We start from the raw sequence: 17,852 nt of genomic DNA, 5'->3' as shown, positions 1-17,852 counted from the left end.
ACGTCCTGTGCAGTCACAAGGTCTTCCTTCGTTATTAAAAAGTTGTACGCGTCCTCAGCAATTCCTTTGAGCAGGTGCCCCACCTGGTCCTCATCAGACATGCTACGGTTAACCAGGCGGCACAGCTGGAGCACTTCTTCGATGTAGGTTGTGCAGGTTTCTCCAGGAACCTGGGCTCGTTGCGCGAGAGTTTGCTCAGCCTTTTTCTTTTTAGCGCCTGAATCCCCGAAAGACTTCTTAATCTCGGTAACAAAGTTATCCCACGTAGTCAACTTATCCTCGTTGTTTTCGAACCACACAAGGGCGGTTTTATCGAGAGAGAAGGGCACGTTGGCGAGCTGTGACGCCGGGTCCCAGTGGTTGTACTTGCTGACCCTTTCATAATGCTTCAGCCAATCTTCTACGTCCTCATCAGGAGCCCCCAAAAACTTGCGCGGTTCCCTCGGGTAGGGCCAGATGCTCACCCTTGATGGTGCAGCGGCGTCAGTAGCTCGGGTGTTCGGCATGCCGGTCTGTCTGGAGGGTAGCCCAGGAATCCGCCTGCTCCGTCAAGAGTCGTCGGTTGTTTCCAGGGGGTGTCGATACCCAGCACCTCCACCAATTGACACGGTCGTAGGGAATGAGATGGGCTTTATTAAAGATGGGGCGGCCAGCGCGCAGGGAATCCGAGGCGGGGAGCGGTGAGCACAGAGCGAGTAGCGCGGAGCACCAACGTCTTCCTCCTCTTTTCCACTCGCGGCCGGTCAGTTCGTTTTCGTCGTCTTCTCTGCAAGTTTCGTTTCTTCCGTTTCCCTCGTAACAATATATATATATATATATATATATATATATAACACAGAAATAAGGGTTGGCAGTCGAGAAAACCTCGGAAAGCAAAGGGGAGGATGTGGTAGATCATTGAAACAGATTAAGAATTTGGAAAGAAAGAAAGAAAGTGAAGAAGAAATGCCCGCCAGGTGGGATCCGAACCCACGACCTCCAGAATACCGGTCTGGTGCGATAACCACTACGCTACCGGCGGGGCGATTTTCCCATTCACTTTCTGGGGTATTTATGTTAGGTATGTTTGTTTCCTGTGCTTGGGGGTGGTAGCCAGCGCCATTCGGACTAATTCTTCACTTTCTTTCTTTCTTTCCAAATTCTTAATCTGTTTCAATGATCTACCACATCCTCCCCTTTGCTTCCGAGGTTTTCTCGACTGCCAACCCTTATTTCTGTGTTATTTTCAACGAGCCCCTCATTTCCTATTCTGATTCGCTACATGCATAGCGAGGGCCTCTGTTCTGGCAGTCTTGTTGCCAAAGGGAGCTTAAGAGGGTTCAAAGCTGGTCGACCACTCTGGACATGTCGTAGACACTCGAGTCACGACCCGGGGGCTAAAAAGAAGGTCCCCTTCTCCCCGATTAGTCCGAATGGCGCTGGCTACCACCCCCAAGCACAGGAAACAAACATACCTAACATAAATACCCCAGAAAGTGAATGGGAAAATCGCCCCGCCGGTAGCGTAGTGGTTATCGCACCAGACCGGTATTCTGGAGGTCGTGGGTTCGGATCCCACCTGGCGGGCATTTCTTCTTCACTTTCTTTCTTTCTTTCCAAATTCTTAATCTGTTTCAATGATCTACCACATCCTCCCCTTTGCTTTCCGAGGTTTTCTCGACTGCCAACCCTTATTTCTGTGTTATTTTCAACGAGCCCCTCATTTCCTATTCTGATTCGCTACATGCATAGCGAGGGCCTCTGTTCTGGCAGTCTTGTTGCCAAAGGGAGCTTAAGAGGGTTCAAAGCTGGTCGACCACTCTGGACATGTCGTAGACACTCGAGTCACGACCCGGGGGCTAAAAAGAAGGTCCCCTTCTCCCCGATTAGTCCGAATGGCGCTGGCTACCACCCCCAAGCATAGGAAACAAACATACCTAACATAAATACCCCAGAAAGTGAATGGGAAAATCGCCCCGCCGGTAGCGTAGTGGTTATCGCACCAGACCGGTATTCTGGAGGTCGTGGGTTCGGATCCCACCTGGCGGGCATTTTTTCTTCACTTTCTTTCTTGCTTTCCAAATTCTTAATCTGTTTCAATGATCTACCACATCCTCCCCTTTGCTTTCCGAGGTTTTCTCGACTGCCAACCCTTATTTCTGTGTTATTTTCAACGAGCCCCTCATTTCCTATATATATATATATATATATATATATATCAATATATATATATATATATATATATATATATATATATATATATATATATATATATATATATATATATATATAGCAGGTTACTTTCCATATGCTTTAATGCTTCTCCTGCACGAAATCTTGCTGTATCCCATCATTACACTTTCCAAGCACTATTCTAACTTATTTTCTCCGTATGCTTCATTGCTCTTTTGCCCGAAATGTCACTTTGTAAGCTATTTTTCTTCACTGCTGTGGTTCCCCATGTTCTACCATTTGTACACGTGTATTCTTTGTATTCTTTCGTTTGTCAGTTTGTTTACAGAATGCTGTGTGCGAATTTATACTGCCATTGATGACTAGCTACGAAGTGTCTTTTTTTTCCCTAGATAACTGGAGATTTGTTCTCGTACGTGCGTCACCTCTTTATTTTACTTTTTTCATAATGTGCAAACCCTTGTTACTTGCAAAAATATCAAATGTAAGCTTACAATTTGTTGTATCTATCCATTTCATGTCATGAGCCGGGGGCTCGTTCAACTGCTTTTTTCTGTGTGCTGTTTCTTTGTTTATTTCCTGCCTTGTGTGTCATTTCTCAAAATCCTCGCACAACTTGCGCTCTTTTTGGGTGGCTCAAGCCCACCTCTGTCGCCGTCGGCGCCCTTCGAGGGGTCGTCATTGTCCGCCTTGTGCCCGGGACGCGGACCGCGGATAAGCCATTTGTGGCTATTATCTGGTCTGGCGGGAAGCCCTCTTATGCTACCTAGGCATCAAGACTTCCAGAACCGAGACCCTCGCTAGGCTTTCGCAGAATAATATAGTAAGGAAATGAGGGGCTCGTTGAGGGCTTCCCGCCAGTAACCCGCTCATGACAGGCTGTAGACGTTCGAGTCACGCCACGGGGGTTGAAAAGAAGGTCCCCTTCTCCCCGTGTAGTCAGAGTGGCGCTGGCTACCACCCTTAAGCGTCAGATACACTTCTAGTAAATATAAATAGCCCAGAAAGTGAAGGAGAACACAGTCGCCCAGATAGCCGAATTGGTAAGGCATTCGACATGTAATCGAAAGGCGTGGGTTCGGTCCCCACTCTGGGCGCGTGTTTTTCTTTCTTTCTTTCTTCTGTATAATTAAAAAAATGTTTACTTAATTAACCGTAGTGAAAAAGAAAAGAGCCTAACCACACCCCTATGCCTCCTTTGGCGTTGTAGACTGCTGACCTATCTTTCTGTGTTTCCTCAACGAGCCCCTCATTTCCTTACTATATATATATATATATATATTGTGAGCGTTTATTGGTGCCTTCACTCATGAAGAAGACTCATGGAAAGAATTAATTGCCATTCGCTAGTGGGACCAATCTCTCACCTGTACATACCCATTATAATCATCATTTGTGGATTATCATCATCGTCTGGGTTCGTTCGGCCGAGTCACCAAGTTCCCTGCGGGCTGAGTAAAGAGACCTGCCTCGGGATTACCGTCTCCTTGTTCCAGTCTGCTTCCCTCTTATAATATATATATATATATATATAAATATATATATATATATATATATATATATATATATATATATATATATATATACATAGAGAGAGAGAGAGAGAGAGAGAGAGAGAGACCACTGTACTAGCCAACTCAGCCTCTTCAACGACCAGATTGAAGCTCTTTCGCTAACTGAGCAGGAGAAAATAGATCTCAATATTTTTATACATTGTAAGGAAAATGATCTTAGTAATAGGCAAGAGGTTAAGTTTCAACGTGACCAGCTTCCCTCGCGAATTACAGCTTGCACTGCAGAAAATCAGCCTCTCAATAGCCCGGACAATGGAGTATTAGGTCATACAATGTTGCCCTTCGATACAGAGATTGCTTTAGTAGAACCTCATCCCCCAGCCAATAATCCTATAGAAAAAACAAGCTCGCTCACTACCGGCCCCAGCAACGTCATTGACATTTTCAAAACACTAACGGCCGACGAAAAAGGTATCCTAGAACGAGGTCTAACTTTCTGTCCCACAAATAACCGTGTGAATGAATACGAGTTACATAAAGATCTCACTGAATTTTCTCGGAGAATGAGACTAAGCGAATTTTTTTCGGAAAAGCAGGACCAACCTGACATTAACGAATGCACCCTCCACCCTCCTAGCACTTGGACTCCAGATGTAGATCAATCTCGAGAATTAGATCTGTACTTAAAATCAGTATCAAGAGAAATATTGGCAACAACCAAGCGATGAAACAAGCGCAAGAACCTAACTCCGTCGGAAGAAGTTACCCTGAATAGCCTATCCGCCAGAACTGACATAGTCATAAAGCCAGCCGACAAAGGTGGTAGCGTAGTTGTTTTAACTATGGGAAAATACAGAGATGAAGCTTATGGGCAGCTCAATAGCCCTTGCCACTACAAGCCCTTAGATAACGATCCGAGCCAGGAATACAGCCTAAAAATCCTTCAGGGCCTCACAGATCTGCGAGCTAGAGAATTAATAACGACCACTGACTTAAATTTCATGAAACCGAATAATAAGCATGCAGGCCGTTTTTACCTCCTCCCAAAAGTCCACAAAGTCCCCGTAGAATTATTGTTAACTGCCGACATTCCTGGCAGACCCATAGTTTCGAATAACAATACCCCAACAGAAGCATTATCCCTGTTTCTGAATCATTACCTATCTGACATTCCGACTCTTCTTCCTTCATTCGTTCAGGACACCCCCCCCCCCCCACTTCCTCCGCATAATAGAAGACATAAATAAGGGTGGGCGCCTACCCAGTGGAACCCTCCTTGTTACTCTTGACGTTGCCGCATTGTATACAAACATCCCTTTCGCCGAAGGCATTGAAGCTATTTGAAAAGCTTTATCAGAGAACCCGCACCAACATGCGCCAGAAGTGTACATCACTTTGTTAAAACTAGTTTTAACTCTCAACTATTTTGAATTCGACTCTTCTTACTTTTTGCAAGTTTTTGGAACCAGCATGGGTACTCCATTCGTGCCGACCTATGCCAACATTTTTATGTGGCAACTTGAAGCCACTCTATTAAGCTCTTTTCCGCATAAACCTCAGGTTTACCTCCGCTACATAGACGACATCTTCATGATTTGGGAACACGGTCGCGTGACTCTAGAAACGTTTATATCTCATCTCAATTCTTCGCATCCGACTATTAAAGTCTCCTGCCAGTATTCTGAAAAAGAAGTGAACTTCCTAGATACTACCGTCATTTTAGACAACGGTAAACTTAAAACCACGCTTTTTAGAAAACCAACGGACACTCAGCAGTACCTAGACTATAAAAGCCATCACCCGAGACACTGCAAGCAAGGGATCTTCGTAGGACAAGCCACCAGGCTTAGAAGAGTATGCAGTGATGACAGTGACTACGTAGAGCACCTAGATGAACTCAAGTCCACCCTTATTAACAGGAACCACCCCAAAAGCTCGCCCGATCAGGCGTACCAACGTGCATCTTATCGCAAAAGGGATGACGTGCTCAACAAACACCGACAAAACGAAAGCGCCAGGTCGCCTGCCCTAACAACTAAATTTTCAAACGCCGTCCCAAACGTAAACAATATACAGCGCAAGTACTACCCCATTTTAGCCAGTAACGACCGACTTAGAAAGACTTTCCCGGAAGCCCCAAGGGTTGCCTACTTGAGAAACAGGAATCTAAAATATATTTTAGTGCATGCTAAAACAGGGCCTTCAAAGCAACCAGTCATTGCCAGCTGCTCACGCCCCAGATGCAAGACTTGCAGGCACCTGCAGACCGACTGCATTGTAAAAAGCACAGCCAGTAATTATGTGCACAAGATTAATTCAAGCTTTACGTGCACTTCATCCAACATTGTGTATATGTTGGAATGCTCAATGTGCCACAAACAGTATATAGGCGAAACGAGTCAACCTATGAGCCTACGTCTTAATGGTCACCGGGCAGATACTCTTAGCAAATCCTCCATAGCTGTAGCGCAGCATTTCAACCAACCAGACCACAATTTTGATGACCTTATGTTGTATATACTTCAGTCAAACTTCAGGTCTCCTAGGGACAGGAAATACCGAGAATCCTATTTAATTCACAAATTCAACTCCATGGAGCCTACTGGAATTATTGCGTGTAGGGGCAACTTGGAATCCTTGCGATATTCACCGGGATATAGGAATAGGCAATGTCTCGCAACGGAAACGGAAAAAATGGTCCCGGAAAAAAATGGTCCCGGAAAAGATGGTCCCGGAGAAAATGGTCCCAGAAAAAATGGTCCCGGAAAAAATGGTCCCAGTGACCATCTAGGAAAAAATGGTCCCATGCTCCAGTCGACGTGTTTCCCTTCAAGTTAGTCAGATCTGAACATTTTTGCGGCTTTGCTTTTGTGCGTTTGCGTTTTAGTTAAAGGGTTGAGAAAGAAATGTAATGCTTTAATATTCCTACAAGGGGCAGAAATTAACTCCTGTGGAGGCTAAAATCTGGATGGATGGGTGGGCGATGTATGTACAGATGGATGGATGGATGGATGGATGGTAGGGCTGAGCATCGATTAAAAATTTAGTGCAAGTAATTGGATTAAAACCGCACAAACAACTGCGAGGCCTGGAACCGCCGGTTTAAAAGCTTAGTCGGACACAGCTATCTCAGTGTCTGGAAGGTCATTAAAGCTCTACGCTGCGAGGTTTCATCAGAATCGGTGTAAATTGAAATGGGGATTTACGCTCTGATGCTCCGCCTTGGTTTAGCCTTCGTTTCTGCGCAGTGCGGCCCAAACCCAACTCTCGAACGTAAAGTCATATCGAAATTAAAATATTAAAGCTAAAGCTTTAAGTTAATGTCTGGGACATCCCGTGCACCAAAATGATCGCACCGAGACATCGTGCACCGAAACGTCCGTGCGCTGAAACGTCAGTGCGCTGAAAAGTCCGTGCACCGGAATGTCCGTGCACCGAAATGTCCGGCCACCGAAATGTAAATGTAAATACAATTAAAATATACAATCTTTCCCTCCAAAGCATGAATAAACTGAAGAAAAAAGCATTCAAGAGAAACAAACTGCAACAAAGAGTGCAAAGAAAAGTTAAGGAAATAAACACGTAAAAAAATTGCAGGGGGTGCTTACAACTCTGAGAATGTGAAGGCGAAATTTTCTGTTGATATGCCTTGAACTTTCGTACAAACTTTACGAAAGTTCGTACGAAAGCCCCCGTCCACTCCTGATTAGCCCCCTCGGCAGCGCCCTCTGACGCTCGTTCCTTTCACTACACATCACCAGGATCCTGTTTTTCGTGTCACCTTCCCCTGTCGAGGCTGTGTGGAAGCGGTTTACCCTCCTCACAACGTGCGGGTTCAAAACAGAGATATGCTGAGATTTATGCATGCTATATGTGGTTGAGACGTCATCAATGCGAAACATCTGTGGATTAAGCTAGCGTAACGGCAAATTAGAAAATAAACATCGGAGAGACCATGAAAGCAACCTAACCTCAATTTCGGTAAAACAAACGTTCTTTGTGCGGTTAACCGGATTTACTCGAACAAGACTACTTTTTCCTGCCTTGGCTTCGGGAGCACTTTTTCTGGGACCATTTTTTCCTACCTTAGATTTGGGACCATTTTTTCCGGGACCATTTCTTCCGGGGCCATTTTTTCCAGGAACATTTTTTCCGGCAGCATTTTTTCCGGGACCATTTTTTTTTACACCCCTTATCCACAGACTATTGCCGCTCCCTCTGGTCCTTACCTGGTCACCTAATTCCTTTTTTTTTCATTCCTTAGCGTCTAGCTTAATACTCGCCCGCATCCCTCCAACCTTTGCTTTTGGAATTCCATTTTATTTATTTGTTTTCCCTTTTTTTTACTCTGCGTGGTCTTGTGCCCCGTACGTCACTCTAACTTTATCTTTTCGTTTTTGAGTTTCAGGACAGGCCTGTTCCAGGAATGTTGCCGTGGGTGACACGTGCCATTTCAGCTGCCGGGTCATTGCTTTTTCTTTTGTGTGTGATTTCCCTCCCTGTTTTTTTTCTCATTTTTTTCCTTGACCTAGTTATTTCCCCCCCTTTTCTATCCTTTTTTTGGACCTGAGGCTTGCAGATAGTTTCTGATAAGGACCCCACTCTCACCGCCTGGTCTGTTTCCGGCGGTTCCGAGAACCTTTCCGTATGCCCCGCGGGGGGTCAACAAACACCCTCTCATCCTTTCTTTCCGAAAATTCCCCGAACACCAACCACCTGCAGACTTCCCTGTGACCTACTTCGCGGCTTAAACTATACAACCTTCTTTGCCCCTCAATATCTCCCCCGACATAATCCCAAACCAATCCGCTTTCTCCATTTCACTTCTTTCTTTCCTTCTCCCCTCTCACCTAGGGACCTACCCTTATATAAAGCGTGCCAGCCAGGCGAGAGATTGCCCTGACGAAAGCAAGTCTCTTTGCTGAAACGTTGGCAACAATCGTGCTTTTACTTTGTTCAAAGTTTTCATTTTTTATATATATATATATATATATATATATATATATATATATATATATATATATTTATCCTCCGTATGCTGTTTTGCCTTATTCTCCAAGGGTTGATATTTTTAAGCATTCCTTTCTTGTCAAAACTATTGTAGACTGGAATAGCCTTGACCCGCGAGTGTTTGTGGAACTAAATACCACTGATAGCTTTGTGAAACACTTGGACATATTTATAAAATATTATGAGTTGTTTTCTTGTCCTTCGTTTGCACTGTGACTTGAGCAGTTTTTGTGCGTGTGAGTATTGTTTATGATGTACTTTCCCACTCCTGTAACAGCCCGTAAGGGCTAACAGTATCTGAAATAAAAATAAAATAAGGGTTGGCAGTCAAGAAAACCTCAGAAAGCAAAGGGGAGGTTGTGATGGGTCATAGAAAGAGATGAAGAATTTTTTTAGTCGTAAAGAAAGTGGTGAAAAAAATCCCACCCGGCGGGCATTTTTTCACTACTTTCGTTTCGACTCAAAAAATTCTTCATCTCTTTCTATGACCCACCACAACCTCCCCTTTGCTTTCCGAGGTTTTCTTGACTGCCAATCCTTATTTTCTGTCTTATTTCGCGGAGCCCCTCATTTCCCATTTTCTGATTCGCTATATATATATATATATATATATATATATATATATATATATATATATATATATATACAGGGTGTCCCAGCTATCATGCACCAAGATTAAAAAAAAGAGAAATTGCGTAACTCGAAGAAAACCTAGTGTATAATGTTTGCAGTACTGTGAAGAAGCAGAGAGTAATTTTTTCGTTAATGAGACTTCATTAATTAATTGTAATTAATTATCTAACTCGAGAAATACTGCCCTGATCACTAAAGTGTCAATGAGGCACTTGTAGGTAGCCACGAGGGGCATCTAACTGCGTTATTTTCAGCGACGAACTAATTGCGTACTCATTTATTCTGACTGATAAAGGAAACCCGCGAAATATGAAAAATACCACGTGATGACGCTTACGCGCGCATTGTAAAGTAGCGTCCCCAAACAAAGCTGATTGAAAGCAACTGCTTCGCGTGTTACCCGCCCGAAGAGACACCGCATCACCTTGATAATAGCATGCATGGAAGGAGCAGCAGCAGCAAGATTCGCGGGACGCGTGTGCAGATAAGGAACAAACTCGGTCGCGATTTCTTCTTTCTTTTGTCTATTTCATTCTGGCTAACTCAGAGGCAGCCTGTTTGAGGGCGTTGCTTTACGGTGCGCGCGGAGGTGCCGTCACGTGGTATGTTTCATATTTCGCGGGTTTCCTTTATCAGTCAGGATAAATGTGTACGCAATTAGTTCATCGCTGAAAATGCCGCAGTTAGATGCCCCTCGTGGTTACCTACAAGTGCCTCATTGACACTTTAGTGATTAGAACAGTATTTCTGGAGTTAGATAATTAATTACAATTAGTTAATTAAGTCTCATTAAAGAAGAAAATACTGTCCGCTTCTTCATAGTACTGCAAACATTATGCACCTGGTTTCTTTCGAGTTACGCCTTTACTCTTTTTTTAAATCTTGGTGCATGATAGCTGGGACACCCTGTATGTATATATATATATATATATATATATATATATATATATATATATATATATATATATATATATATATATATATATATATATATATATATATATATATATATATATATATATATATATACACAAACATACAACAATGCTCCAGACAAACTAAAAGAAAAAGGATGCAACAAATTGTACATGTGATGTTATCTCATAACGGTACAAACAATAACTGTGACCCATCAAAAACATCGAGGTCAAGAAAATAATAATAATAATAATAATAATAATAATAATAACATAATAATACTACTATTACAAATAATAAAACGGACAGGTCAAGTCATGAAGGCTTATCGGGCTGTACCCGTCAGTCAGCGAGAAGTAATCACGATAAAAGTAGGGTTAGCAAGCTTCACTAAAAAAACTACAAAACAAAGCAGGCTACGAATCAAAAGTAGACAATGCAAACTAGTACAGAATAAGAAGTTACACAAATCTAAGCCAAACAAAAACTAATCGAAACTACGACACAGAAGAATGATTGGTTGTGAGGTACAGTTTGAGTGCACATTTTGATGGGAGCGACGTGTTTCTAATACCAATACCTGACTGAAAACCTCTACCGCTCGAGATACCACCACTCCATCAGTAGATGAGGCAGCCTGCGGGATGCTTTCAGTTGGTGGCATATTTTCCCCATGCAACAGCGAATCGCGCACGTCTAAACGCTTGTGCGCATCGAGAGTGCACAAAAGCTATTGCATGTATGGCCAAATAACTCCCAGACGGGATTGTACGAGACCATGCGGACACGGGCGGTGTGATCTTGCAAGTTTTTTGAATGCGAGCTTGCAAGTTTTGTGAATGCGAACTCTGTTTTCTTGCCGCAACAGCAGGCTGGCTGAAAGCTCGCCGATCTGCCCGTCCGCCGATTGATGTGGTCCCTAATTAACGCTCTTTAGAGGCTTGAACACTCAGCCAATAAATATTATTTCCACCATCCTTATGTCATCACCACAATGTAGGCTTAAGCGTTACGTTACCGTATTGTCACACTTTCCTCAAATGATATCATGCTCAACATGAAAATGAGAGTTCGGCGCAATAGCAGCGATTGCGCAATTCTAAAATCATTACCCGTTACGCTTAATCAACGCCCATCTCTAAAGAAGCTTAAACATGTGCATGGCGGAAATGCTTTTGATTCCGCATAAATGCCATGAACTTTTGGGCAAAATCTAAAAAAAAAAGAAGCACAGAAGTTACCCTAGAATATATGACCGAAATTCAGTCACGCGGCAACTTCCGGCGCACCTATTGGAGAGCTAAATCATGGTACTAGAGAGTGATGCTATTCTGTAGGTGGAAAGTTGTATTCGGGAAATTGACCGGGTCCAACTTAAACTAAAAAAACGCCCTTGGTTGGTGTATTTGCCTCTTAAGTTTAACCCAACCAGACAGAGTTCTGTCGAAGATGTTCACATTCGAGTCGTGGCTGTAAGGAATTCCCCGCATTTCCCCGAGGGGGAGAATGTGAAAGTGCGAATGCACGGTTGTCGGCCCGCTTGCGGCGCTTGCGCTCGGCCCCCGCAGCCCACCGCCTCGCCGCCTTCTCTTCCATCTCTTCCATCGGGTTTGTAGTATCACGTGTACACCACGCAGTTATCAAGCCGCTATAACGCCGCTGAGTCGCCAACGCACGCCGCTGACGACGTAGTTTGAATGCGTTAAAGATATAAGGCGCGTCACTAACAATGACATCACCGTCGTGTCCGTGGCTTGGTCGGTAGAGCGTCGCGCTGCGGCCGCAAAGTCCTCGGATCGAAACCTGGCGCCGGATGCTGTTTCTTTTTTAAATATAGAAGAGCACTGCGGACGCCGACGCCGCCGCCGCCGGCGGTGGATGCTTTGGGGTCGCTTATAAAGTGCATTCGCACTTAAAATGAGTGGCGGAGGTTTACCGCACAAAGCTGTACGTGCCTGAATTTACCAAGCAGAAGACACTGCTGTGGCGATGTACTCGCGGAATGAAGCTGACAGTGATACACGGGCTCACCTTCGTCGTTATCCTCGACCACCTCCATGTGCATGCTTGTGCGGAAGGTTTTCGGGTCCCTGGAACGGCACAGGAAAAATGGAAATCACGCACTTTAACAGGGCATGGTAAGTGTCATTCGAGCATCACTGGCCATTGCATTTCTTTTGTTCAGTGCTCGCAGAAAAACAAATACAACTCAGAACAGTGCCCTACCTACAAACGAGCTGATTTACAAACATATATCTCTTAGGCAAAAAGGACTAAAATAGGGACTAAAATACAGCCGTTAGTCTTCGCGGGCGACCGTTCATCTTCAAGAGGAGTATCTGTGGCAGAGTATGTGCCGTGTGAACAAATGCGGACTAACTGTTCGTTCCCGCCGATCTAGAAGGAGTAACGAAAAGACGAAACGCATGCAGTTAGTATCTTTGCTGCGTCGTTAATCCCTTGTAATGGCGTCACCGTTGCACTTTCACGTATATGTCTGTGAACAGTTTTAGAATTATAAACACAAGTAATTGCAGTCAGTGGGTTCTTTAGATGGTGCCACGGGAAAAAATATCGATGTTAATTATAAGAATATCGCCTCGATTTAATAGAGGAGCGGGTAATGGCAAAGAGCGGCGAAGCGCGACGGCCAGACGCTTCTCGGGGAGGTTATGTTGATACGCTGTGTTGCATACAATAGGTGCGAGGTAATAACGTCCAATGAAAGATTTCGAGCGCGTCAACAGCAACACAAATATTAATGACAATAGCAAATTTTCATTCCTAGGCGCAATGAATATGTATATGTTTACAGACGAAAAAAAACGCATTAGTTGCTGATGACAACTGCAAAATAAAAATGCTCGCTACAAGTAAGCGTGTCGAAGTTATCTTTTGCACTCGGTACATAATTGCCTTGTGCACCAAAGTTACGACAATGCTGCAACTGCTGTAAACCCCGTTGCATTTACCAGTCACAATCGTCTAGCGACACAACCTCGAAGAATTCCGGCTAAGAAACACCAAATTTGGTTTCGCCGATGCAAGAAAATATGGTTTGTTCCCCTATTCTGACACTCACACAGACAATCACTTTCACATACGTTACATAGAGCGCTTAACATACATATCGATCACTAAGAACACACTTAGTTTGCGCTAATTTTTGCGGAAACAAGTGGGTCGTCCGATCACAAAGCTATGTCTAACTAGGCGATGAGTTGATTGTTATTTACGAGAAAAAACTATGGTTGTGAGGCTGTACTTAGAATCGAACTGAGCAATAGTCCCTAAAGTTAGCAAAGCGCTAAGCGCAAAGCGCAGTCACGTTCGCTTGCACGGATAGAAATTCGGACACCAGTTGCAATGAATCCGTCACGTTGTGCACAGAACTACCCGATGTACACTAGAATATTATCAACCGCTGATTCCACGGTCCAGCGGTAGCGTGTCGGGTTCCTTGTGTATAGTTACGGGCGTCGCTGGTTCGATCCCCCCCCCCAAGCGTTCTTTCGCGACCGTTGGTGTCAACAGAAAACTCCCGCGAACAAATAAAAGAACGTACTGGGACCGCTAGGAAACGAACCTGGAACTAATAGAGTAACAAAGCCAGAGCACGTTGTCTTACCGATTTGTCTTACCGGAGACGGGGAAGACAAGTGGTGAACTAACCAAGCGGCTTAACCCCTGAATTCTCGCTGAATGCCACGCGATAGAAATTAAAGTAAGCTCACACCTACTCATGGCATCTCACTTCTAGTACGCCGATGTGCTAAAGCCCGTGGCTTTCAGTGTTCACGTAAAAAAATCTCAGCTCCTTGTCGTTCGCACTCCCGCCAACCGACACCTCAAGGAACACATTCAAATACTCCTTGATGGCTAGGCCATCACTCCAAGCCCCAGCATCAAGATCCCGGGCCTACATCTTCAGGCCAACACCAAGAGTGACGTATCCTTGCAGCGCCTCAAACACAGTATCAATAAAATCATACACATGATCCGGCGAGTTGCCACCAAGAAGCGAGGCCTCAAGGAATCCGATACCTTTCGATTAGTTCAATTTTGCCCTCTCGAGAATAACTTACGTCAACCCCGTGTCTTCTTCTAGGCAAGGAGGTTGAGCGGGCCATTGGACTTCCCATGAGTGCGCCCACAGAGAGGTTGCTTAGCGGGGGGCTCTATACAACATGGTGGAAGAGCTGATAGAAGGCTATCTTTCTATCCAGAAGCTCTGAATGAGCAGAACTGCGGTGGGTCGCCGCAGCCTTCACCATATTGTCTGGGCAGCACAGAATGTCACCCCGCTTGATGTACTCCTGGACTTTTGGGGACACGAACTAAAGATGCACCCTTTGCTTAGAAATATGAACCCCTCACACGACGAGGGTCACCGACAGGCACGGGCTCAAGCGCTCAACACCACCTTCTGTGGGGATCATGCAGTTATAGACACAGACGCCTCCCAACATCGAGGGCAGCAGCACGCCATCATCGTGGCTACCTCCAGAACCAACCTCCTTGCTTGTGCCTCACTCAAGACCGAAGACATCACGGCAGCAGAGGAGGCAGCCATCGCCTTGCTCCCACTCAACGAGGGGTTTGTAAGGTAGTCGCCGATTCCCAACAAGCCTACCGGAATTATGAGTCGGGTTTGGTGTCCCGACCTTCACGGCGTGTGCTAAAAAGCCACTCCCCAAATGTTTCCATTCCGGTCATCTGTACACCCGCTCACGCTTCCATGGAGGGCAACGAATACGCCCACCAAGGCTGAACGTTTACCCCCCGTGCTATGGAGCTGCAGGAGGACAGTCACCCGCTTGTCACGTTCAGGGAGATGACCCAGCATTATCGCCTTCTGAGACAGACCGTACCTTCGCCTTACCCTGACCTTTCCAGAGAACAACAAACTACCCTATGGCTCATACAATCTCGCTCCTTCCCACATTCGACGCGTCTTCAGTTAATGCACCCGAATCGCTACGATGCTGAATGTAAATTTTGCACAGAAGTAGAAACACTCTGCCACAAAATAGGGGTGTGTGACTTTAGCCCTGAGCACCCTCCTCTTCTTCCGTCAACTACCCAACAAGAGCAATGGGAGATGCATGCTGCTGTCCAGCCCGTCTCTGCCTACCCAGCTTCAGCTGGTGATCAGGGGACAGGCGGCGCGGACTGAACAGGGGCCACAGTGAAGAAAGACCCAGTACCCTGGGCCGCACTCTGGGCCGTTCGGAAATTTGAATAAATTTGCTCCTCCTCCTTCTTCTCCCCCTCATCCTCCAGCTGCTCCTCCTCCATCTCTGCCGCCGATCTTATCGCCTCCTTCTGCGACGGCAGCGACGGAGAAGTGAGATCGTCTGACACCGGGTTTGAGCTTGCTTTAATTTTATAAAAAAAGAGTTTCCACTCATGTGCTACACCAATACAACTCATCCAACCACCGTTCATGCATCATACATTAATTCATGCATCATACACCGTTCATGCATCATGCATTAATTAATTAATACATGCATCATACATTATGCATCATACATACTCCTTGCCTAGAAGAAGACACGGGGTTGACGTAAGTGATTCTCGAGAGGGCAAAACTTGAACTAATCGAAAGGTATCTGATTCCCTGAGGCCTCGCTTCTTGGTGGCAACGCGCCGCAACATGTATATGATTTTATTGATGCTGTGTTTGAGGCGCTGCAAGGATACGTCACTCTTGGTGTTGGCCTGAAGATGTAGGCCCAGGATCTTGATGCTGGGGCTTGGAGTGATGGCCTGTCCATCAAGGAGTATTTGAATGTGTTCATTGAGGTGTCGATTGGAGTGAGTGCGGACGACAAGGAGCCGAGACTTTTTGCGTGAACACTGGAAGCCATGGGCTTTATCACATTGGCGTACTAGAAGTAAGATGTCATAGGTTGGTGTGAGGTTCCTTTGATCTCTATCGCATGGCATTCAGCGAGAATGCAGGGGTTAAACCCGTAGACGTGCTTGGTGAGTGCACAACCTGTCTTCCCCGTTTCGTCGTAAGCTCGTAGCTAAATCGGTAAGACAACGTGCTCCGGCTTTGTTACTCTAGTAGTTCCAGGTTCGATTCCTGGCGGTGCCAGTAAGTTTCTTTATTTGTTCGCGGGAGTTTTCTGTTGACACCAAGGGGCGCGAAAGAACGCTTGGGGGGTAGAGCTAAAAAGCTTTGCTTTAAAAGAAACAAAACTTATTTCGATGAAGACAAAATACAACAGATACGGGTGCCTGTATCCGTATTATCCTGTCATCGTCCACGAGTGTTTATGGCCACGTCTCCTTTTTTCTTGTTAAACTGTAGCTGACGGTCGGTGCACTGGTTCGCCACAAAGGCGACGTTTTCATAGGCACGCTCAAAAAACTTTCGTAACTTTTCTAACAACTTATTATTTGAAATAATAATAAAATTAATAAAATAACAGTCTATAATAAGTTTCCCCCCAAAATATTATTAACATTGTTCGTAACTACCACCTTAGCTTGCAGAATAGCAGCCACAACCGTTCCGGCAAAAGTACGCTTAACTTCCTTCTTCCTTATGTTTAAAACAGCCTGTTTTATTTTCCACTTACATAATTGCAAACTATTTTTGTTTCATTTCTGTAGCACTTTGTTTAAATTTGCGGTCACTAAAACGTTTCAATACAAGCTAATGATGAAACTAAGGAGAAGGCATAATGTAATGGCGGTCCATGACGACACAGACGGCCTTGATGTGAGCTAGCTGCATCGAAGCTAGCGCCAGATTCCTCTCTAGTGTATATTGTAAGAAACCCTATCGCGTCGATGACATGTAAGCCATTTTTGATGGCCTTAACGTACATGCTAGTTACTAAGCATGAGAGCAATGAAGTGTCTGCCTTGTCGGTACTGCCAAGGAGGGGAGGCCGCGACATGTCCAAACACTACCTGGCCGGGAACCCTAACTGGGGTCCCGTTTATTTCGTCACGCTCCACCTTCTCGTAGGCACCACCTATTGCTAGTGGATCAGCCCCAGCGACAGTGCTCTGGTGCTGCAGGCGACGTCGGAAGGTGCTGGGGCACGACAGAAATAAAAGATGGCGTAGTAGCGTGTTCAGTGACTAAACTGAAGGAACTGAGCAATAACATTCACTGGATCCTACCTACCTCGCAAAGAGGTAAAAAAGGGCGCGTGGCTGCAAGACTCACTTTTGGCTGTAGTTGGGCAGGCTGATCTTCTCAAGCTTCTTCTTCCGGATCTTGGCCTGAATGCTCATGTCTGAGTTCGACTGCAAGTCCTCGCCAGAGAAGAGAATCTGCACGCACAAAGCAAACACGGATGCTCTTAAAGGGGCCCTGAATGTAAAATACAAGTTTGGTTCGTTAAAGAGAATGCCTTATAGCGAAAACAATGATGCCAACTTTATCGTAAACTTTAAAAAAAATATTCGAAATATTGAGACAGCGAGGGACGAGGTCTCTGAGGCGGCGTTTATTAGCCTGCTTAGACCGAACGCTCAAAGGCGAGAAAGACCAGCTGTGATGATGATGAGTATGCGCAGATGATAACGGCACGAGTACAAGAGGCTGGGAAGCGTGCTCGTCGGTGCTCACATTGCCTG

The 17,852-nt window shown here is 45.1% G+C and overlaps 1 protein-coding gene across 4 annotated transcripts in view; it reads right to left on the bottom strand.

Moving 5' to 3' along the window:
• The window catches only part of LOC144176773 (uncharacterized), a 281,475-nt gene extending 263,931 nt beyond the window's left edge, over positions 1-17,544 (bottom strand). For all 4 annotated transcript variants that reach the window (XM_077705232.1, XM_077705229.1, XM_077705230.1 and 1 more), the window contains exons 1-2: positions 17,440-17,544; positions 12,279-12,337 (exon numbers count right to left, since the gene is read on the bottom strand). In XM_077705232.1, the coding sequence (XP_077561358.1) occupies positions 12,279-12,337; positions 17,440-17,507 (127 nt within the window). In that variant the 5' untranslated portion in view covers positions 17,508-17,544. The remainder of the gene's footprint in view (positions 1-12,278; positions 12,338-17,439) is intronic.
• Positions 17,545-17,852: the final 308 nt, after the last annotated feature.

The sequence above is a fragment of the Haemaphysalis longicornis genome, unplaced genomic scaffold (genome assembly GCF_048455015.1).
Source record: "Haemaphysalis longicornis isolate Haplotype H1 unplaced genomic scaffold, Haemaphysalis longicornis Haplotype H1 scaffold_1, whole genome shotgun sequence".
Taxonomy (NCBI): Eukaryota; Metazoa; Arthropoda; class Arachnida; order Ixodida; family Ixodidae; genus Haemaphysalis; species Haemaphysalis longicornis.
This window is presented reverse-complemented; position numbering and strand designations above follow the sequence as displayed.